Raw genomic sequence first — 23,679 nt, 5'->3', positions numbered from 1 at the left:
GGAGAAGGGAACTGTTATTTATCAGTTCATTACCATTATTATAATTGAGTGTAAAAACATCTATTTCTCCCATTTTGGATTATGTTCTGTTTAGAAAATAGAAGACATTTTACTTTCTCATGATGGCTGCTTACAAAGAGGAGGGCTTCTTATTTCTAAAAGGAGGAAAGTGGTTTTATTTTAATACACACCAGGACACGTAAAACCATTTTATAAATCCTTTAATTGTGCATACAGAGCAGTTGCCATGCTAGACACAGTATACTTCAAAAGTCAATCGTGCAGCATTAGCACGCAGCCCTCTGCCCACATCCATCCACTGAAGTCGTTTCTGTTTTTTTACCAGCAACGTTGGAACTGTATTACTGGGGGATATGCGGCATGTTCCGTGTTAAATAGGCTCCCGGGGCAGGGCTGTCGCTTTGGAGATTATCCGGGAGCATGGAAGTTCGTCTGCGGTAGGGTCGTCGTGCTAGGAGGCCCCGGACAGTCCCTCAGCGTCCACACTTGCAGGGCCATTTTGGCCGATGCCTCGCGGCGCACAGCGGCCGCTGCAGCGCGGCCGGAGCCACAGCGCCGGCGCGCGCCGCCGGACGCAGGTCCGCGGGCCTAGCGGGCCCCGGCCGCGCTTTTCCCAGCCGCGCCGCCGTTGCCTAGGCGACCGCCGCCGAACGTTCCCGCGGCGGGCCCCGCCTCCCGGCCAATCGGACCGGCGCTCGTCCGAGCCCTGATTCTCTTTGTTCCGCAGCCATTTCAGGCCTCGGACGGGAGGCAGCGCCGCTTCGGCAGAGGGCCCGAGCGCCGGAGGCCTCTGGGATGGTGTGGGACCGGGTAGGTGGCGTGAGGGTGCGCGGCCCCTGACTGGAGGGCGGGAGCGGAGGCCAGCCGTTCTGACGCTGCCTGAGGGGCCGCAGGGAGAGGCGCCCGACCCGCCGCCCTCCCGGCCGTTTGGAGGCCGGCGGCGGCGGAGGCGCGGTTCTAAGCCCAACAGCTGCCGGCCGGGGCGTCCGGGACGCGGGACGCCGGCGGCGGTCGGGCAGCGCCTCCTCAGGCGTCCGAGGTCGGCCGGGGGCCGGGTAAGGGCGGCGAGAAGGGGGGAGTCTTCTCGCCGGGGAGCTTTCTGTGATACCGCGGCGTTTGAGGGCCTTGGTGCCGCAGTCGCTGCGCCAGGGCGGCTGCTTCCTGCCGGTCTGGACGCTTGGGGACACTGTCTGCCCCGGGTGGCCCGTCTTTGTCCCCCGCCCGTTCCCCTTTGCCCTTGTGTCCCGGGCGCGCACACGCCTTCGCCTCTACACTCAGCCGGGGCGGATCGCTTTCTCTGGGCGGTTCTTGCCCCTTGTGGCCTCTCGGCCTCACAACATATTTACATAACTTTAATGTTTGTAACTGTACGGGCTTCGCGTGGGTTTGTGTTTTTTGCACTTCCACCCTTTGGTACTTCTCCCACGCGAGCACGCAACAGGGAACAGCTGCCGAGGAGCAGACCAGCCACTGCAATTAAGAAAAGGCTTTCTTCCTTTGAAAATGATCGCCAGTTTGTCTCCTGATGTAAAAACCCGCTGGATGTGGCAAGGATTGCTTGCTACCGAAATCTGAGTCCGTTTTCTTAATCACTGGTTTGGTCCGTCAACAGATAGAGACGTAGAAATTTCAACTTGGCGGCTGTTCACAAATTGATTTTGACAGTTGTTTTAAGAAGCTTCCTAACAATCCTACCTTGAAACAGTGGTGACTTCAATGATGAGCTTATAAATGGTGCTTTTTCTGGCCTAAGGAAAAGACGTTTATAAAGAAAAAAAAAAAACCCAAGCTGAATTGTCTTATCGGTATTTGGAAATAATAAGGTGGTAAGATGGCTATCCTGACAGGCTTATTGTCATTTAGGATAACGGAAGTTCCTTTTAGATTTTAAATTTCCCGTTTATATCAAAGCTTTCATACTAGAATGGCAAATAAGTTACACTTACTGAAGAAGGGAAGTATTCCGTTTTGGGGGGGAAACTATTTTGTTTTCCACTTTTACCCTGCCCTGCACACCTTTCTTGTTGAACAGTGACTCTGCCAAGTTGAAAACTTGGAGCCGCAAAAGGGGAATGTTAGTTAGAAGGTGCAGATTTCTTTTTTACTCCCCGCCACATGCATTCACAAATGCATAACAGTTTAGCAGTCCAGTTTTTACTTCACCTAAGTTAATGTTAGACCAGTGAACTATTAGTGCTCCATTTTTTTTTTTCCTAAAAGGGACCCTGCCTGGATCACCCTTGATGTAGTGACATTTTTGTCCCAAGGATTCAAGGAATTATTAAATTCTTCTCACTGAAATACCTATAAAAGTCCTTGAAAGGAATCAAGCTGATTACCAAAATATATTATGAGCAGGATAAGATTTGGGGAAAAAAAATACACACGATTCTGGTTGTATTTCCATTAGCAACACTTGACATTGTATTCATTGTTTTTATGACTAGTTTTTCTTTTTTATATAATGTTAAATACATCACATAAACTCACATTTTCTAAATACTGTAAATGAACTGCTTTGAAGTGTACTTGTACTATATTTGGAAGAATTGCTTGCTTTTATCCATGTTGGATTCTGCAAATACTGTTTTTAAAAGAAATTTGATTAATAAAGGAAGGCAAAACAAGTAGCATATGTCATGAAATAAGTTTATCAAATGAACACCGCAGAGAGGAACACAGCAGTAAGTGGGAGTTATTTTTATTGCCTGGAGTATAAGTTGTGACTGTTTTTTTCCTGAGCTTGATACTTGAATATGTATTGGTGCCAGAAAGGCCTTTCTCCCAGAAAAACAATTTGGTTTACCAGCAAGCGGGTGAGAACGCTGAAAGAATCAAAGTGATTGATTAACTGATGATTGTTTTCAAAAACAGTGGAGAAAAATAGGGAACTTGAAAAATAGGGATCAGAGACAAAAAAAATTCCCCATGTGTTGGGAGTCTTTCTTAATTGGTCCATTCTGCCAGTGCCGTGGTAGATACCCATTGAGTGTTGGCAAGTGAAAGGTGTCTCCTGGGTTGCAGGGTGGGTGAACTTTATGATGGAGGATAGATGTCTCTGAGGGTGGGAACTGTAGTTGCAGTTCTATGGCTGAGTGTTAGCGTAGGAGTTTCTAGAAGCCTCATTTGGTTGCCTGAGGACCTCCTAACTAGGATTCTTTGAAGTACTGAAAGTGGATGTAATAACTTAGAATGGTTAGATGAGTCGCAGTGGTTAAATGAGATATTGGAACAGGAAGTAGGGATGCAGATTTGTCTTGGAATTTTCTGGAGTGGATATAACCCATACATCTTGGCTACTTCTTGTTCCAAAATGGCACCTGATGGCAGAGCAAATACTTGAACTCAGAACTAAAAGAATGCCTAAAGCTAAAACAAAGCTGATAACTGAAAGACCGTAAGCTTTGAGTTGCCTTTGCCTTTTTAATGGTTAAAATTTAAAATAAAAGCAATGTAGCAGTTAGGAACAGGACCTCTAGAGCCAGTCTTCTTGGATTCAAATCTTGACACCTGAAATTCTCTGTGGACTTGGGCAAGTTACTTCATTTCACTCTACCTCAGTTTTCTCATCTCATAATGCTGTGAGGATTGACTGAGTTGATATGGTAAATTCAGGCCTGGAACTAGGCCTGATGTAGTAAACACTCCGTAAATAATAGCTTCTATTATCATGACCATTGATCTTTTAGAAAATAACTCATCAGATTATAATCACTAATATCTAGACTTTGAGATAATTACTGTAAGCCTGTTGATATATCTCCTTCCAATATTTTTTCTCTTTATTCAGTTTTCACATAGTTGAGACTTTACTATATGAATAACTTTTCATTCTTTTTTTCACTTAGCAACATAAGCATTTTCTCATGTTGTTAATTATTTTGTTAGCATTTAAAATTTTTTTCTTTAAGTTTTCTTTTTTCTTTTTTTAAGTTTATTTACTTTGAGAGAAGAGTGCACATGAGCTTTGGAGGGGCAGAGAAGGGGAAAGAGAGATTGGAAGAGACGGAGAGATAGACTCCCAAGCTGGCTCCTCACTGTCAATGCAGAACCTGACAAGGGGCTCTAACTCATAACCATGAAATCATGACCTGAGCCCCAATCAAGAGCTGGACACTTAGCTGATTGAGCCACCCAAGTGCCTCTGTCAGCATTTTTTTATAATGACCTTATAATGTGACTTTCTCATAATTAAACATTTTCTTAGTGGACAGTTAGCAAGTTTCTAATGTTTTTTTTTTTTTTCCCCAGTATAAGAAACATTACAGTGAACATCCTTGTACATAGAACTACTTCTGTGTTTTAGATTATTTCATTAAGATGGATTCTCCAAAGTGAAAATACTGGGAGTATATGAACACCAAAGCTCCCATGTTGTTTTTACCTAAGAGAATTTAACAATGGACTGAAAACTGAGGAGCACAGAATTTATTGCCCTTATTGCTTAAGATGGGAAGGAAGAGGGAGTGAATTAACATTTTTTCCATATAATATATTAGGCATTATTTGCAGGTATTTATCATAACGTCTGTACTTTTATATACATTCTGCTCATTATCATAGCCTTGTCTTCCACATAGGAATTACCTATAGATAAGCAAGTACTTTGCCCATGGACTCAGAGTGTTCAAGGCTAAATCTGAAGCTAGATCTATCTGATTGCAAAGCTCATATCCTTTAGTTGTATAATTTCATGTAATATACATATTCAGAATCTTGTGGTGAATATGTACACATTGAATAAATACAGAACCGTAATGAATCTTATAGTTTACTATTATAACTTACTGGATCTACACATTATGAAGATAGTAAAACTTGAGCTGGAGGTAATGAATGGGTAAATTACAACGTTAAACCAGAGAGGGCCTAACTATCTGCATATATTTTACAAAAGGAGAAAATATCCTTAACTGAATGAGGTGTAATTGGTAATAAATATATATAGCTGATTTCTAAAATGAACACAATATGTATCTATGGTGAAACACTCTTCGCAGTGACCTCAACACAAATAGGGGGAGAAGAAACAAATCTGTCACATTTAGGAGATCTATATAAGTGACAGTGGCGGGAGCTGCTGGGTGGCTCAGTTGGTGAGTGTCTGACTTTGGCTCAGGTCATGATCTCATGGCTCCTGAGTTCGAGCCCTGCGTCAGGCTCTGCACTGACAGCTCCAAGCCTGGAGCCTTCTTCAGATTCTGTGTCTCTCCCAAAATAAATAAAACAATTTAAAAAAACAAAGTAACAGTGGTCTATTATGCAACCAAATTGAGAAATACACTTAGTAAAACCCCTGCCAAACTAAAGTCTTACTAGAGAAATAACAACAAAAAAAGATACTCCAATTAGGAGAATAAGACTCCCCCACAAACTGTAGGAAGTTAATTATATACTGAAAAGTGAAGGGAAAAAAATTAATTGTGTTTTATAGTTGAGTGTGAAGAACTCTGAAGCCATTAATAAAATAATATTCAGCAGAACCTCTTAATCCTCAAGTATAGATGTGGCTGCCATAGATAAAATGGTCTGTCCTGGAAAGACCAAGCTTCCACTGCCTTTGTCTTTACTAAGGAAGGGATTAAAGCAGAGAAATACTTCACCAAATCGTGATCATACTCAACAGATGTAAATATATGATTAGGAATAGGTGGTATCCACCAAAACTGTAAAGAAGCTCTTAGAAAATTGTTCATTATGCTGCCATTAGAAATAGTATTTTTGAAAAATACTTAATGACATAGAAAGAAAAATAGTTATTTTCAGCTGGAACATAGGAAAACAGGAAAATGATGAGAAAGATGGCAAATTCTGAAGGATTGATTTTGCGTGCCATTTCTTCATTCACTAAACATTTATTAGTGCTGGGGTTGTCCCTTGTCATTTAGAGATTTACATTCTCCTGGAGAGAGAGAGAGGTAAACAAAAAAGCAGAACAAAATGTAGTTACAGCTTTTACAATATAAATCTGTGGAGGTATCCAGCAGGGCTAGTAATGGAGTCCATGCAGGGGATAGGAGAAATGGCTCAGGGTTTTCAGGGGAGTAGGGGCAGCACGCAGACACTGTGTCCCCAAAGATAAGGACCTGCCGTGTCCTTGAAACCGCAAGCAGTTCAGGGGCCCTAAAAGATACAGAGCAGGAGCCCACAAACTTTTTCTGTAAAGGACTAGACAGTAAACATGTTCTGCTAAAACAGTCATAGACAGTATGCAGACTCATGGGTTTGACCAGTTGGACTGGCGGGCCTTTAATGCCTCTGGTATCCAGTAGAGGGATTTGAGGAAGAGACAACCCACTGGGCCTAGCATGAGCCATAGGAAGATTTGAAACAAGGAACGTATAACATTGATTTGTGCGAATCATTGGGAGCGGAATAAACTAGAAAAACAGTTTCTAAGCAGTATAAACCAATAAGAAAAGAGAAGACAGGGGCACCTGGATGTCTCAGTCGGTTTAGCAGCCAACTTCAGCTCAGGTCATGATCTCCTGATTTGTGAGTTTGAACCCTGTGTTGGATTCTGTGCTGACAGCCTGGAGCCTGGAGCCTGCTTCGGATTCTGTGTCTCCTCCTCGCTCTGCTCCTCCCCTGCTAACACTGTGTCTGTATCTCAAAAATAAACAAACATTAAAAAAAATTTTTTTTTAAAGAAGGAAAGAGACAACTCCTTTTCTTTTTTTTTTTTTTTTTTTTAATTTATTTCTAGGAGAGAGAGAGAGACAGCGTGAGCAGGGGAGGGTCAGAGAGAGGGAGTCACAGGCTGAAACAGGCTCCAGGCTCTGAGCTGGCAGTCAGCACAGAGCCCGACGCGGGGCTCGAACCCACGAACTGCGAGATCATGACCCAAGCGAAAGTTGGACGCTTAACCGACTAAGCCACCCAGGCGCCCCGAGACAACTCCGTTTCTTAATGGCCAGTTTCACAAAAGAGGGGCACCTGGGTGCCTCAGTTGGTTAAGCGTCCAACTTCCGCTCAGGTCATGATCTTGTGGTTCGTGGGTTGGAGCCCCATGTCGGGCTCTGTGCTGACAGCTCAGAGCCTGGAGCCCGCTTTAGATTCTGTGTCTCCCTCTCTCTCTGCCCCTCCCTTGCTCGTGATCTGCCTCTCTCTCTCTCTCTCTCTGTCTCTCTTAAAAATGAATAAACAGTTAAGAAATTAAAAAATAAACAAAAGGGAATCTCAGTACAGCTAGCCAACGTGAAATAATGCTCTGCCCCACCAGTAGGGGAGTGCAAAATAAAACAGTGATATTTTGGATATTTTGTTTCCCATCATACTGGCAAAAGTGAAAAAGTTTTGCTAGTGTATATTGACAAGTTTGTATCGAAAACTGCTACATTGAATAAGTCAGTAGAGCCATTTTAATTTTAAGGCAAAAACATTTTGACACAGCAATTTCCGTTTCTTAGAGAAGCACGTGAGCATATACCCTTCATACTGTGCCCATCGGAATTTACAGTCCATCATCTGCAAAGTCCAGTCTCAACCTGTTCTTAAACATTCCCTTCACTTTCTCGCTCTTCTGGAAAGCTGACTTTTTGCACCGTGCAGTTGCGGCTGTTGTTTTCTGTAGCCCTTCTTATCAGTGTTCCTAGAGGTGGGAAAGGTGTCTGCCATGCAGCTCCTTGCTGCTTTCAGACTCCTCTCCCTCCCGCCTCCCTAAAAATCCTCAGGTTATATAATCCATTACCCCTCATGGTGGCTATTAACTGTTGATAGTATAATTGCCATCAGTGTCCTCCAGATCACTCCTCTTCATTCTTCAATTAATTTCGCTCCAGGCTCATTGCCCCTCTCTTCAGCACTGCTTCAGTCTTTATATTGAAATTGAAAAAAATATACATAACCAATCTTTCCAGTACCCTGGCCTCTCATTCCTAGACCTTTCCTCCAGTGCTCATCTCCCCTATCTCACCCACTCCCGTGGTGATGCCTTCCTGCCTTGTCAGTAACTACAGGCCTTCTGTAGGTACAAGTTTTTGTGTTCTACTCTGTGACCGCACTTTTTTTTTTTTTTTTTTTGTAGTTCCCTCATTCTAGTTAGTACCTCAGCCCCAACCATCTTTTGACCCCAGTGGAATCTCCAGTGTATCGGTCCTGTTATTGATTCCCTGCCGCTCATCCTGTTGATAGTTTCAGTCCTTCCCTTAACTCGGCTGAAATTTCATGGTTAATCATCTTTAATTTTGTTTTTCATTTGTTTTTGAGAGAGTGAGTGCGTGCGCAGGAGCAGGGGAGGGCAGAGAGACAGGAGGACCGAGGAGGAGCCCGTTGCTTGGCTCAGACTCACGGAACTGTGCGATCGTGACCTGAGCGGAAGCCAGGCACTCGACCAACTGAGCCACCCAGGCGCCCCTGGTCAATCAGTTTAATCACTCCTTTGGAGCCACTTCCGTGCTCTTTGTTTGGCAGAAACAGAAGCCTAGTTAAAACCAATTCTCTGCTTTGTACCTGCCCTTGGGTAACAGTGTAGCTGGAAGAAAACACACAACCATTCCTGACCCCTTTCCTGAAGGGCCCTTGATGCTCCCTGTTGATTGTACTGTATTTTCTTAGTCTGTTCACTCTCCTACTCCTGCGCGACTGTTTCATATCTTCTCTTCTTCGAACCTCCGGTATCTCTTTTCCCATCCTCACTTGTAGCTCATGCATGACCTTCCTTCCTGCTTTGCTAAGAAAATAGAAGTGATCAGAAAACTGGGGCGCCTGGTTGGCTTAGTCGGTTAAGCGTCCTACTTTCGCTTGGGTCACGATCTCACGGTTCGTGGGTTCGAGCCCCGCGTCGGGCACTGTGCTGACTGCCAGCTCAGAGCCTGGAGCCTGTTTCAGAGTCTGTGTCTCCCTCTCTCTCTGACCCTCCCCTGCTCATGCTGTTTCTCTCTCTCTCTCTCTCCTAGAAATAAATAAAAAACATTAAAAAAGAAAAGCGATCAGAAAACTTACATAGACTCCCAGCACCCCGTGTAGCTACCTGCATCTGTGTCAACACATGCTGTCTTCCTGCTTATTACTCAGGTTAACTGTTCATGTTCTTGTGTCTGCTTTTGTACTAGATCACATCCTCTCTCATGTGCTCAAGGACGTTGCTTCAGCTTCTCTCTTTCTACATCGTGTTTTTCATTTATTGAATTATGTCTCTCAGCAAACAGACATGCTGTTATTTCTCCCGTTATTTAAAAACAAAAAACTTGGTCCACTCCTCACCACCTGTTTCCCCGTTTTGGGGGTTTCCTTCTGCAGCATCACTCCTTGAAAGAGTTGTCCATACTTGGTAACGCCAGATTCTACTCTCCCGTGTACAGCGAACCCACTCCCATCAGGATCCTGGCTGCCCCATTCCTACCGAACGGCTCGTGTTGTCCAGTAACTTCCATGTTATCAAATGCCACGTGCCATTGATTCTGTTCGTCTTACTTGGTCTATCAGCAGCATTTGACAGGGCTGTTTTTTCCCTTACCCTTGAAACACTTTCTTTGCTTTCCAGTATACCACACACCCCTGCTTACCTTCTGACTCCTTCCTGGCCCCTTGTAATTCTCCTTTCCTTTTCTTCTCACAGACCTTGTTTGTTGAAGGACCCAGGGCTCATTCCTTGCCTTCTCTTCTCTTTTTTCCTATCACTTCATTGATAATTTTACTCAGTCTCATGGCTTTAAATACCATCTAAATGCCAGCAACAACCTAATTTAGATCTTTAGCTCTTTTCCTTAATTCCAGTCTCACATGTACAGCTGCCTCTTCACCGTCTCTACCTAAATGTCTAATGATACACATCAAACTCAGCATTTCCAAACTAAACTCCTAAACATCTCCCCAGTACCTACTCTACACATGGACTCCCCCCCATTTCTGTCTGTCAATGGCAACTCCCTCCTCCCAGTAGCTTGGCTAAAATCTTAGAGTCATCTTTGCTTTTGCTTTTTTCTTTGACTCTTCATATCCATTTTTTCAGAACAACCTATTTTTTCTGTATCATAAAAATACATCCAGATTTACCTCATCTTCTCCACTACTACCACCTTGATCCAAGCTACTGCTATCATAAATAATGTTTAAATAGATTACTCAGGCTTCCCCATTCTGCCTTAGTGCTTCCCAATAGTCTTGTCTCACTACAGCAGTGAGAGCTAGTCTTTTGCAAATTAAGACATTCTCAGTCACTTCTTTATTCAGAAGACTGCCGTGGCTCTTCTTTTCATTCAGAGAAAATCTAATCCTTACAGTGGCCCGCGAAGACTGTCTATAATTTGCCCAACCCGCTCCCCTTTGTCCTTACCTTTTTGACCTTATTTCCTGTTACCACTTTCCCTCCTTGCACCCTGGTCTCCTTGCTCTATCAAAAACATATGTCATGTTTGTACTTTAGGACCTTTGCTTTAGCTACCAGGTCAGCTATCTGGAATCCATTTTCCCAAATACTACTTGGCTCACTGGCTTTACCGTCTGGTCTTTGTTCAGGTGTAACCTCCTTTAAACACTTTTTTTTTTTTTTTAATTTTGAGAGAGAGAGCAAGCATGATCAGGGGAGGGACAGAAAGAGAGAGAGTGGGGGAAAGAGAGAATCCCAGCCAGGCTCTGCAGTGTTAGCATGGAGCCCGTGTGGGGCTCGAACTCTGGAATGGTGAGATTTATGACCTGAGACGAAACCAAGAGTCATATGCTTAACCGAGAGAGCCACCCAGACACCCTTCCCAGATACCCTTTTTAATACTTCATCCTGCCTCCTCCCATTCCCCTTATCCTGGATTCTTTTATTTTTTGCATAGCAGATACTACCTTTTATACTGCTATATGAAAGGTCAGCGAGTTAGAGCCCTACTACCCTCTGGCTTGTTTTTGTACAACCTATGAGCTAAGAGGAGTTTTTACATTTCAAAGGGTTGTAAAACAAAAGTAAATCTACAACAGACATGTGGTCTGTGAAACCTAGAATATTTATTATCTGGTCCTTTGCTGGCAGTGTTTCTGTGGTATATAAACTTGTGTTTATTTTCCTTATCTTCCCACCCAAACATAAGCTCCAAGAGGGCAAAGATCTTTGTTTTATTTATTGCTGTATCTATGGCAGCTAGAACAGTGCCTAGAATATAGTAGGTATTCAGTAAATATCTGTTAAATGAATGAATTGCTTTAGTGGTACAAAATTATAAATAAGTATTCAAGAACTCATACTGCAATTAGTAATGAAGTAAAGCTGTATATAATGAGTAGGAAAGTAAAGGCATATTTTAAAGGAGGTTTTTAGATTAATTATTTAAGTAATCTCTGCACCCACAGCAGGGGTCGTATGCTCTACCGACAGCCAGCTAGGCACCCCTGAGTTTTATAAAACAGAAATAAAGCATTATTTCTGTAGAAACATATGTATTTAAATACACAAAACAACTGCTCTATAAGCTTATGCATCAGATGAATATTAGAATACCACTGGGGAGGAGACCAGGATTAAGAGAGATACTTGAAAGGAGCTAGAATTTCATTTGTATTGTTTCCTTTTTTTATATAGTGAGAAACAGTCACATATCAATTTTTCATTTAAAAAAATTTTTTTAATGAAGAGAAAGGGGAAAAGAAAGAAATAGGTATTAACTAAAGCAGTAAGAGAAAATAGTAATGGAGTGGAGAGAAAGGGAAGAAAATGTTGCCTTTCTTCAATACTGTATTTGGCCAACAATCTGAATGAGAAGGAGTGAGCAATATGAATATTTGAAGAAAGCATGCAAAAGTGAAGACTCTTGGGTGGGAATAAGCGTAACATCAGAGAACTGCCAGAAAATCAGCGTAGTGGAAAAGGATCAGAGACTACTAGGAGATTAGTTCAGAGAGAGGCAGGAGCGCAGATTAGGTACACTTTTGTAGGCTGTGGTAAGGATATGAGGTTTTATTTTTAAGGGTGATGAGAAACCATTGGAAAGTTTTGATGGTCAGAAGATGGGATTTAATTGCAGCTTTACCATGGTCATTTTTGCCGCTTTGTCTCAGAGAATGGGCTGTAAAGGAATGAAACAGAACGGCAAGAAACCTATTATTGTAGTAGACCATTCTCGTGTAGAACATGGTGGTTCCCAGGCTAGGGGCGTGAGAAGTGGTCAGATTCAGAGTATATTTTAGGATATATTTTGATAGGCACTGGCTGATGATTTGGTCGTGGGATGTAAAGGAAATCACGGATGGTCTCTTAGTATATTGGCCACACAACTGCATGAGTAGTATAGGCAAGTGAAGGAGAAGCAGGTTCGAGCAGGATGAGGATAAGAATCAAGAGTTAGGTTTTAACCATCAAAGTTTAAGATGCCCATTTCACAGACAAATGAGTATGTCTTATCAAATATTGGATACTTGAGTCTGGAGTTCAGAGTCCTATTTAATGGCACAGACTGGATGAGATTATGTATAGATAGAGAAAAGAAAGAGAGGTAGGCTGTTTAGGGGTCGGAGAGCCAGCAAAGGAGACTGACAAAGAGCAGCCAGTGAAATAAAAAGAAAACCCTGGGAAGGGAAAGAGCGGTTGCCTGTGTTCAGCACTGTGGAGGGATAAGGCTGAGAAACCGTTGGGTTTGCAAAAAGGAAATCTCAGCTTCACTGGAGTTGAGTAAAGATGGGGAGATGGTGACTGTACACAACTTTCAAGATGTTTCTGTGAATGGAAAGAAGCGGATCAGTGGAATAGTAGTGGAGGGTGAATGGAGTCAGAGCTGTGTTTTCAAGACAATATTTTGAAATAATTTTAAACTTAGACGGAAGTTGTGAGACTACTTTAGACAGTTCCCATGCACATACAGCTTACCTGGATTGACCAGTTGGTTACCCTTTGCCACACGCATTTCTCCCACTCCTACACACACAGTTATTTTTTTGATCATCTGAGAGTAAGCTTCATCCATCTTGCCCTTTGACCCCTTAAATACTTTTAACTTTTTTAACTTTTACCCCTTAACTATTTGGACCTTAAGAGCTGGGTTATTCTCTTCTAAAACCACATAATAATTATCAAATTCAGGAAATTTACGGTTTTTACAGTCTCTGTTACAGTTTTGTCCCTGGTCCCAGTAAGATTCTTTGTAACATTTTTTTCCTCCAGTATAGGATCCAGCCCAGAGTTTTATATTACATATAATTGTCTTTTTTAGACAGAGAGAGGTTTGTTTTGTTTTGTTTTTTTAATGGAACTTGACCATTTTCTCCTCTTAACTACCCCTTGGTTAATTATTCTTTCTATGACTAATAAGTGGCAAGGCAGGAGCTCAGAGTCAAGCAGAGGACCCCCAGGGTTTGCACTCTTAAGCTCTATATTACAGTGCCTCTCAAGTGATGCACAGAAAAACGTAGAATTCCCTCTTTGAAGTGGACAAATAAGTCAGATATGTAGATAAGGAGAAATGATCCTTATATCGAAAAGAATGTAACTTTCTAGATCTGGGTTATATAATTGTAATGGTGGATCAGAGTTTAATTTGTCACCCTGGTGAGCATTGGGACAGAAAGAAAAGCAAGAAAAGTGAAGATATTTAAATTTCGTATATGAAAGCTATCAGACTTTGGTGTAAATTATATGTTTTCAGTGTTATTGGTGCTAGGTGTTTAGAAAGGTAAAATAGCGTGCTTGGATTACTTCTTTTGTGATAGAGTTCAGTTGGCAGTATATGGTTATAATATAAAGAGTTCTGATCTGTGTTTCAGAAAGAGTTTGTTTAAGCTTATAAAATGTTACTTGTCAACCTTTATTAGGAAATATTAAGAGACATAAGTTAGGAAAAGAGCATTAAACAGTGAATCATTGAAATCACAGGTGCTCCAGAACTGGAATTAGAATGCTCCATTGGCTTTTTAGTCAAATAATGCTTTACATAGTTTCTTTTACAGTTTTATAGGGATAATGGGTAAAGACTTCTGTTGGATAGAAACCCGAGTTATGGTGAAAATTTTCTTTGACATTTTCAGTTAAAGATTGCTCTTACTGTTGAATGTGACTTCTGTAAGAAGTGACCTAAGCCTGACACAGGAGCCCAAGTATTTGCTGAAAGAATCAAATGACATGTAACTCAGTAGCCCCACAACTACGTTTGAACAGTTGAGTTGAATACAAGTTTCCCTGAAGGCTTGGAGAATTTCAGTAGCAAGTATGAAGAATAGAAGAAAGTCTGGCTTTTGTACGTGGAATATGACCAGACTGATTGTTTATAATCAACTAAATGTTTTTTCACTTCCGGAAGCTTAAAGGACCACGGTCCTTAGGTGCTTTATAGGTGAGGAAATGAACCAAATGAGTAGAAGTGATTTGTACAGGGTTGCCTGGCCAAACTATTCTTCCTGCAGAGAAGACCCGAGATAGGCACATCAGATCTCTTAACACGCCTTTGTTTCCTGATGTTGTTTTGGCTCTTCATGGCACAGGAGACTTAAAAGACCCATGGTCAGGGGTGTCTGGGTGGCTCAGTTGGTTAAGCATTCGACTTTAGTTCAGGTCATAATCTCACAGTTTGTGGGTTCGAGCCCTGCATCAGACTCTCTGCTGACAGCTAGGGGCCTGGAGCCTTCTTTGGATTCTGTGTCTCCCTCTCTCTCTGCCCATCCTGTGTTCATGCTCTGTCTCTGTCTCTCAATAAATTTTAAAATGTTGAAAAAAAGCAAAAACAAAAAACCTCCAAAACAGTGGTTGGGGGCAGTTTGTCCCAAAGCCCCCTGGGGTTACACTGAGTTTGTTAGCTCCAGAAAGGCAGTGATTCAAGTGTCTGTCGCCCATTCTTCTCCTGACCTGACACTTTATCCTTCCATAGGTCAAGGATGAAACAGTGGAGAAACTGTAAAGGTAGGAGGTTTGTCTAGAGTCTTGTTTTAATGTAAATAGTAAGCTCAGATTCAAGAATGTGATATGGTAGTTTAAGATTTGATGTAGGAATTTGCATGGAGAAGCTTAACAGCCAGTAGAGAAATAAAAGGTTGAAGCATAAAAAGGAAAAGACTTATAAAAATCCTAGCTTAACTTTCCCCTTACCTCCTAGTAGGCTGGAGGCTTTTGTGTTGGTGTTGGTTATTTGCTGATCAGGGATCCACCAGGCAATTTTTATTTATAAAACAGAATTGATACATGCTCCCATGAGATTCTAGTATAGTTTCATTTGCTCAGGCAGCAAATTGTGATCTCAGAAAATTATCATTTTCTGAATCGTGGAAATACAAACTCCTGAACATCTCAAATGTTTTGGGTCCTGTTCCTCAAATGCCCCACCACACATTGCATTATTGAACTTAATAACATAAAGAAACCTTAGGAATTTTGCATTTGTAGTTTCCAGCTATAAAACCACGCATATATACAGGACGCCTGGGTGGCTCAGTCAGTTAAGCATCCGACTTAGGCTCAGGTCATGATCTTATAGTTTGTGGGTTCGAGCCCCGCGTCAGGCTCTGTGCTGACACTTAGCTCAGAGCCTGGAGCCTGGCTTCAGATTCTGTATCTCCCTCTCTCTCTGACCCTCCCCTGCTCACACTGCATCTCTCACTCTCTCAAAAATAAAATATTTAAAAAAATTTTTTTTAAAAACCAGCATATATCAGTGCTTAGCAAATGTTTGCTTATTGATTTCATTTCTGGCGTTCCTTTCTTCTAGAATGTGCATACTACTCCTGTAAGAATGTATAATGAAGAGTTGACTGGAGATTGTGTAATTTATTAACTGTAAATAATATGGATTATTCACTGTATGAAATTTTTTAAAGTTGTAATATCATTGCATGTGATTTAAAGATTTGCTTTCTGTATACCGAACCCTTAATTCTAAGGAAATTATGTAGGAAAAGGTTTTTTTTTTATAACTTAATTGATTTATTTTTTTCTAAGACTCAAAATAAAGGTGTAAAGGTGCCTGGGTGGCCCAGTCAGTTAAGCGCTTAGTCTGTTGACTTATGAATTACTTTTAATGTTTATTTATTTATTTTGAGACAAAATGTGCACTTAGGGAAGGGGGAGAGAGAGAAAGAGAATCCGAGGCAGGCTTCATGCTGTCAGCACGGAACCCGATGCTCGGCTCAGTCCCACAAAGTGTGAGATCATGATCTGATCTGAAATCCAGAGTCAGATGCTTAACTGACTGAGCCACGCAGGCACCCCATGAATTATTTTCTTAGAATAAAGAATAAAATAGTACATGACAAAAATGATTGAATAGCAAAATGAAAAGTGCTAGAACTGTAACCTTTATCAGTTTAGTATATGCTAAATCAGAAATTTAAGTTATTTGTAGTATGTACTTATTTCTGCAGTTGAAATTTTCTTATCATACATTTGTAAATTTTTCTTGTACTATTTGTAGTTACAGTTATTGAGGGAATCTATAGAACTTACTGCCACAAAAGTTTTAAGAACCATTGTAGAAGAATTATAGACCCTCTTTTCTAAGCTAAATTTATTTTAATTTGCTTTAGGTTTTTACATTTTAATGGGATTTTTTTCTTCTAGTTCAGCGTAAGGTTTAATCAAGCTCTTCATTGATTTTTTTAAGTGCTATTTCTTGATTTATGTGCCAGTGTTTTGAAAAATTATGAAATTGAGAAGTGATTGGAATTTTTTAAAAGTAGTCTCTAGATCCAGTGTGGGGCTTGAACTCACAAAACTGAGATCAAGCGTCGCATTCTCTACAGACTGAGCTTGCCAGGTGCCCTGAAATTTTTTTTATATTAAGCAAAATTGTGGTATTCTTGTTTTAAATTTTCTAGTAGTCTTTTCTGTATATCTTTTCTTAGTATTTCATTTAAACTGTTAAATAAGTCCTAATATTAACCTATCATAACATTATTAAAAATTTGTCTACACATACAAGATATTTAAACTGTAATCAAAAATTAATCACTAATGTAGAAATCATAACAATTCCCATTATGTAAGTAAAAGTTAAATTTCCATTTTTTTCTCTGAGAGTAGGTGTCTGGGATTATAAAACAACTTCGTTGATATAATTCTTTTGCTTTGCAGAGATTTAGTGTTTTTCCATTGGTAATAAAGATTTTCTTAATTTCCAATAGCTTCTTTATATCACTGTGCCTACTCATTTTAATAGCATAATCTGTGGGAAAGTTCTGCATGTACATCAATTTTCTGTAACTAAAATATAACCCTTTAAGTGCCATACCCTTTAAGCATTTTCACATGAAACTTTCTAAATTATATTTCACACCTTTTTGCCTTTTTAACAAGTAAAAAATGTATGATTTAAGCTTTTTGATGATTCTGTCATTATTATGAATAGCAAGCACCGTATCATAATATAGTAACATTCTCTGGGACCTTTTGCCCTGTCCTCTTTTGGACTTCAAACGCTTATATGTTTGGAGATTTTTATTGTTTATTTTCATTTGAAAAGTAATACAAACCACAGTATGGAAAATTTTTTAAAGAGAAAAGAAAAAAAGCCCATAATCTTAACCTTCTCATCTGCTGCTAGGTTTTCGTTGTTTTCTTCTGCTTTTTTTCATTTAACAATTCTGACTTTATCTTACACATATTTTTACTTATTTGTTATTATTGTCTACATAGAACTTTTGATCAGTTTCTTTACTTCCTCACCTGACCTGAGCCGAAGTTGCACGCTCATCTGAATGAGCCACCCAGGCACCACCTGGGATTGTTTGTCATACAACAATAAATACATGGGTAAACATTCAACTGTTATGTTATTATGTAGTCATTAAAAAGATGGCTGGAGCACCTGGGTGCTCAGTCAGTTGAGCATTCAACTTTGGCTCAGGTCATAATCTCATGGTTAGTGAGTTTGAGCCTCACGTCAGGCCCACTGCTGTCAGCACAAAGTACTGCTTTGGATCCTCTGTCCCCCTCTCTCTCTCTCTGCCCCTCCACTGCTCACACATACTCTCTGTCTCTCTCTCAAACATAAACAAACATTAAAGAATAAAAGAACGAACCCCAGGATAAAATATTTGAGAATAACACTTTTTTTCCTTTAGGATTCTTAGGATATAGTCTAAGAAGTGTAATTATGAGGTCAAAGGTTATTAAAATGCACATGGCTCTTGATACAGATTGCTGAGTTGATTTCCAATAGGTTTTATTAGTTTACTCTACCTTCAGTAATTTGTCGTATCTTCAGCAGCATAGGGTATTGTTATAAAATTATCTTTGCTAATTAGTCTAAAACTTTACTTCATTATTACATTTATTGATTACTAATAAGATGCATTATTTTCCATTGTTTGTTTACTGTTCTATTTTGTGACTTTTCTTTCATGTGTTGTCTGTTGCTTCTAAAACAGTTTTCCAGAGAAGTAATTAATATATTACTACCGTGTTGCATCATCTAACTTTGTATTGCTCTAACATGATAGGAGCTCCCTTTTATATTTGTTCAAATAAGGCATGTGTTTATCTACTGTGCTTGTAATAGTGGTGCCTCCTGGAAATGTGTCAAAGATATTGTAGGTTCTTTGACATGTGGACTGTCTTAGTCTTGGGAAGCCAGTTATTGAAAGCTAACATCATAGTGAGGGTAAATTGCCACTATTTCTACATCTCTCACAGGTATAAATATGAATGAAATGAATATTATGAAGCATGTCTTCCCTTGATGGCAGCAGAGGCAAGGATTGGCATTGATCAGAACCAAAATAGTATAATCTGGAATAGGCAAGGGAAGGGTAGAAATAGATGGGTAAGGAATTCTGCTGTATCCAAAGAGGATGTACACCTGAAGTGGCAGCTGGTTTTACTCTTGGCTTTCTCTCTTTTCCTTCTCAGTTTATTTTCCACCCTTTTTGATACATTCATTATACTCAGGATCTCTCAGAGACTTCCTTGTCAGCTGTCAAATTTACTCTGGTTGTTCAGTCTTTGGAAATTGATTTCCACAACAGTCATCAACTTCACTATACCAACCCTACAGTTCCTAGAGAACCCCTTAAGAAGTTGAGTTCCTTCCACTTAAATACATTTTGGGAATAGTTTGTTAGAATGTAACATTTAATATATATAATCATGTAATTATATATTATATATATTCTTTAATATTTGTATTATAATTAAGCTCTTTTTCACTCCAAGGAAGAGAAATTCATTCAGATTGTCTTAAGAGAAAGAGAGAGGTTTATTTTAAGTCATTTGTGGAAGTAGGAATCCATCAGGAATCACGACAGCTCCCAGGAGTAGTTACTCTCACTCTGGAGGACCATGTAATCTCGCTCGGCACTTCCGTCCTCCTCTCTGTGCACTCCATTCTCCTTTCGCCTCGCTTAGAATTTATGCCCCTTTATGATTTTTTCTTGACATGTGTCACATCATTGACAGCTTCTTTGAGAACTGGTAAATGATCTTAGTACTTTCTGTTGATATTTCTGAGGAAGGAAATCCAATTGATCGAGCTCACGTTTTTGTGCCAGGATTCATCACATGGAGGGTCAGGTACCCACCCGCTCTTTGTTTTAATCAGTTGCACTTAGGAAATGCAATCACAAAGTGTCAACCTTACCATTAGACCCAACACTTACGCATGGGCTATGGACTATCCAGTTCCCTTTAGAGAAAGGGTTTGAGGTTACTGGTAGATTTTATCAGAAAATCAGTATACTATGCAATAATATAGATCTGAATGTTCTATGTTTTTATTTTTTACTATTTTTTTAGAGAGAGATGGAGCAAGTGAGTAAGAGGCAGAGAGAGAGTCTTATGTGGGGGAGAGAAGCAGGGCTCACCCGATGTGGGACTCCAACTCATGAACTGTGAGATTATGACCTGTGCCAAAGTCAGATCCTTAACAACTGAGCCACCCAGGTGCCCTTAACCATGTTTTTAAAAGTTGAAGTTAAATTCTTTCCCTTAATTCAGTTGTAATGTTTCTGGGTCTTGATTTCCCCATTTTTTAAAATAAAAGGAAAGGATAGATACTGTCTAATGTTTTCATTCTGAAGATGTTATGATCGCTATTCTCTAAGGACAGTTAAAGTTGATGGATTACAGTTTCATGGGATGAGGGGGAATGGATAGTAATTAGAATGTGATACTCACTTGGCCAGTAACTCAGTATCTGTATTTGCAAGAGGACAATAAGCTTTTTAACCCAAGATTCACTTTTAAGGGTATATTCTTATAAACTGAACACTTTCTTAGTATGTATAGTAGATTAGGATTATTTTCCCTGGGTCCGGTGTAATCTCAGATTCCCTTACCATCTCATATTTCATTCTAGGTTTTTATATTCATTTATTTATGTCTCAATCACTGTCACAGTAAGAGAAAAACAGACTTGAACACACAGAATATGTGCTACTGTTTTTTGTGCTAAATGGTTTGTCGCATAATACCATTTGTCATGCATTATTTCTTGCTATTTTTTCTCCATTTGTGAACTATCTCTGTAGAATTTGTTTTGTGATATCCTTTTCCTATCTCTTTTCTTACTGTGAAGACTACCCTCAGTCAACTACTTAATTTTTGCCCGTATAAAATTTTTACAGATTGATTACATTCCCATCTGATTTAATATTCAACATTTGAGGGGCACCTGACTGGCTCCGTTGTCGGTTAAGCATCCGGCTCTTTATAACAGCTCAGGTCATGATCTCACAGTTCATGAGTTCGAGCCTTGCATCTGGCTCTGCAGTGACAGCACCGATCCTGCTTGAGATTCTTCCTCTCTCTGTGCCCCTTCCCTGCTTGCGCTCTCTCTGTCTCTCAAAATAAGTAAATAAATAAACTAAAAAAATATACTTAGCACTTAATTTCTGATGGTTTTATTTGTTCTTCTTAATCCTTCAGTATTTCTATTATGATTTTTACGTCTTTAGACTCTCGTCTCATTTAAGTGATTCAAACAGTCCATTTGTTGTATATTCTTTGATAATACAAAAATAACTTGATCTTTGGCGTGCCTGGATGGCTCAGTTAGTAGAGGATGCAACTCTTGATCTCAGGGTTGTGAGTTCAAGCCCCTTGTTGGGTGTAACGATTACTTAAAATCTTAAAAAAAATAATAATGTCATCTTCATCTTAATGGGTATCTGATAGTACAAACTGCCATCAGTAGATCTGTTTTAATGATAATTTTAGTGGGAGGTAAAGTAGGAAGGAAATGAACATTGCCTACTATTGCAGCAGTTTACATTCTCATTTAATCTTCTCTTCAGCCCATTTCACAGAAAACTAAACTGTGGCTAAGAGAGTTAAGCTACTTCCCTAAAAACAATGAGGAGGATTGGGATTTCAGCCCCTGGATGTATCAGGACTCTGGAACCCATGTTTCCTGAACTCTATCTTCCTGCTTACCAACAATAAATAGTGTAGAACAGTATTCATCATAGGAACTAAAATTATAAAAATTGATCTTCTTTCATAAATTGTTCTCCTGTCGCTGCCTTCCCACACTTGAAATCTGAATGATATGTGCCCCTGTTATGTGTGAGAAAGATTTCAATCTTCCAAGCTAATGATAATCAGCCTACTAACCATTTTCTCTTTTATTGGCTAATGTACTCTGACCCTTTTCCAATTCAGCCCTTGCCAGTGAGCATAGTGCTATGTTCCTTTTCCTGGTTACAACAGAAATTATGAAATATTGAATCAACTTATTACACCATAACAATCAAGGATAGTTCTAGACCTGAATGAGAAATTCCTAGGGACCTGTCACTTGAGAACTTTAGGAACAATCTAACCACAATGAAACAGCATACTTGCAGTTACCAAAATGATCTGTAATGATTGTCCTAATATGCTCTATCTAATTTTTCTAAAATATACCAGCTTAGATTTCTATCAACTGTACAATGTCTCACTTTATATAGGGGCACTTGGGTGGCTCAGTCAGTTAAGCATCTGACTCTTTGAGTAGGGAAGAGGGGTGAAGGGAGAAAGAATCTTAAGCAGGCGCCCCACTCTGCTTGGAGCCTGACCCAGGGCTCATTCCTGTGACCCTGGGATCATGACCTGAGCCAAAATCAAGAGTCAGATGCTCAACTGACTAAGCCACCCAGTCACCCTGAGCAATTTTATTTTAAAGCAAACTACTCTTTTAGTTATATATTTGTGAACCATGAACTAAAGAAATAGTTTGGAGTGGAAGAGACATTGGAATAAGAATAAGAAAGGTCTACATTTCAAACCCAAGTCTTTTTCTGGGTTGGGGGGAGCAGTGATAAAACTTATTGTTATTTCTTATTCACTTATTTGTTTAAGAAAACATTTTTTAGGGGCACCTGGTATCTTAGTCGTTTAAGTGTCCAACTCTTGGTTTTGGCTCAGGTCATGATCTCAACAGGCGTGAAGTTGAGCGCCACATCAGGTTCTGCTCTTTGCTGTTAGTGCAGAGCCTCCTTGGGATTTTCTCTCCCTTTCTGTCTCTCCCCTGCTCGCTCGCTCGCTCGCTCTCTCTTTCTCTCTCTCTCTCAAAATAAATAAACTTAAAAAACTTTTTTTTAGCTTTACTGAGATAAAATTGCCATTTGACATTGCAGAAATTCATGATATATACATAATGATTTGATATATGTATATATGATGCAGTGATTACCACAGTAAGGTTAGTTAACATATCCATTATCTCACATGGTTCCAATGTATTATTATTATTGTTATTAATATTATTTTGGGGAGAACTTTTAAGAGTTACTCTCTTAGCAACTTTCAAATATAATAATACAGTATTGTTAATTATAATCACCATGATATACATTATATCCCAGAACTTGATCAGCTTATAGCTGGAAGTTTGTATCCTTTGACTGTCTTCATTCATTTCCCCTCCCTCCTTTTACTTCTGGTAATTACCAGTCCACTTTCTTTCTGTGAGTTTGCTGGTTTTTTTAATTTCTCAAATATGGGATATGATATATATATACACACATTTTATGTATATATGTGTATATATATACATAAATATATATAATATATAATTATATAATATATATATAAAACATATACATAAATATATATGTGTGTGTGTGTGTGTATATATATATATATATATATATATATATATATATGTACAGTTGACCTTCGAGTAACATGGAGGTTAGTGGTGCTGACCACTATGCAGTAGCAAATCCTGGTATAATTTTTGACTCCCCCAAAACTTAATTACTGATTGCCTGCTGTTGACCAGAAGCCTTACCGATAACATAAAAAGTTGATTCACATATATTTTATATGTTATATGTGTTATATAGTTTATTCTTACAATAAAAAGCTAGAGAAAGGAAAACATTATTAAGAAAATACACTTACAGTATTTGTATAAAAAAAAAATTGCATCTAAGTGGCCCCATGCAGTTCAGACCCAACATGTTGTTCAAGGGTCAACTGTATATCACATTTTCTTTATCCATTTATCTGTTGTTGGATGCCGATTTATTTCCATTTCTTGGCTACTGTAAATAATGTTGCACTGAATAGGAGGACACAGATAATTCTTCAACATAGTGATTTTATTTCCTTCTGATAAATACCCAGAAGTGGAATTGCTAGATGATATGATAGTTATTTTTAAGTTTCTGAGGAGCCTCCATCCTGTTTTTCCATAGTAGCTGCACCAATTTACCTTTTCATCAATTTGAGTTCCCTTTTCTCCACATCCTTGCCAGCACTTATTATCTCTATTCTTTTTGATAATTGTTACTCAAACAGGTTTGAGGTGTTAACGTTATTGTGGTTTTGGTTTG

At 39.6% G+C, this 23,679-nt stretch overlaps 1 protein-coding gene across 1 annotated transcript in view; it reads left to right on the top strand.

The window, feature by feature from the left end:
- The first annotated feature begins 752 nt into the window (after positions 1 to 752).
- Positions 753 to 23,679, top strand: part of TNPO1 (transportin 1) — a 93,253-nt gene continuing 70,326 nt past the window's right edge. Inside the window, exon 1 of the mRNA XM_039242067.1 lies at positions 753 to 831. Coding sequence (XP_039097998.1) covers positions 817 to 831 — 15 coding nt within the window. The 5' untranslated portion in view covers positions 753 to 816. The remainder of the gene's footprint in view (positions 832 to 23,679) is intronic.

This window comes from Hyaena hyaena, unplaced genomic scaffold (genome assembly GCF_003009895.1).
Source record: "Hyaena hyaena isolate Hyena2069 unplaced genomic scaffold, ASM300989v1 scaffold_205, whole genome shotgun sequence".
Taxonomy (NCBI): Eukaryota; Metazoa; Chordata; class Mammalia; order Carnivora; family Hyaenidae; genus Hyaena; species Hyaena hyaena.
Note: the sequence above shows the minus strand (reverse complement) of the source record. Positions and strands in the feature narration are given on the sequence as shown.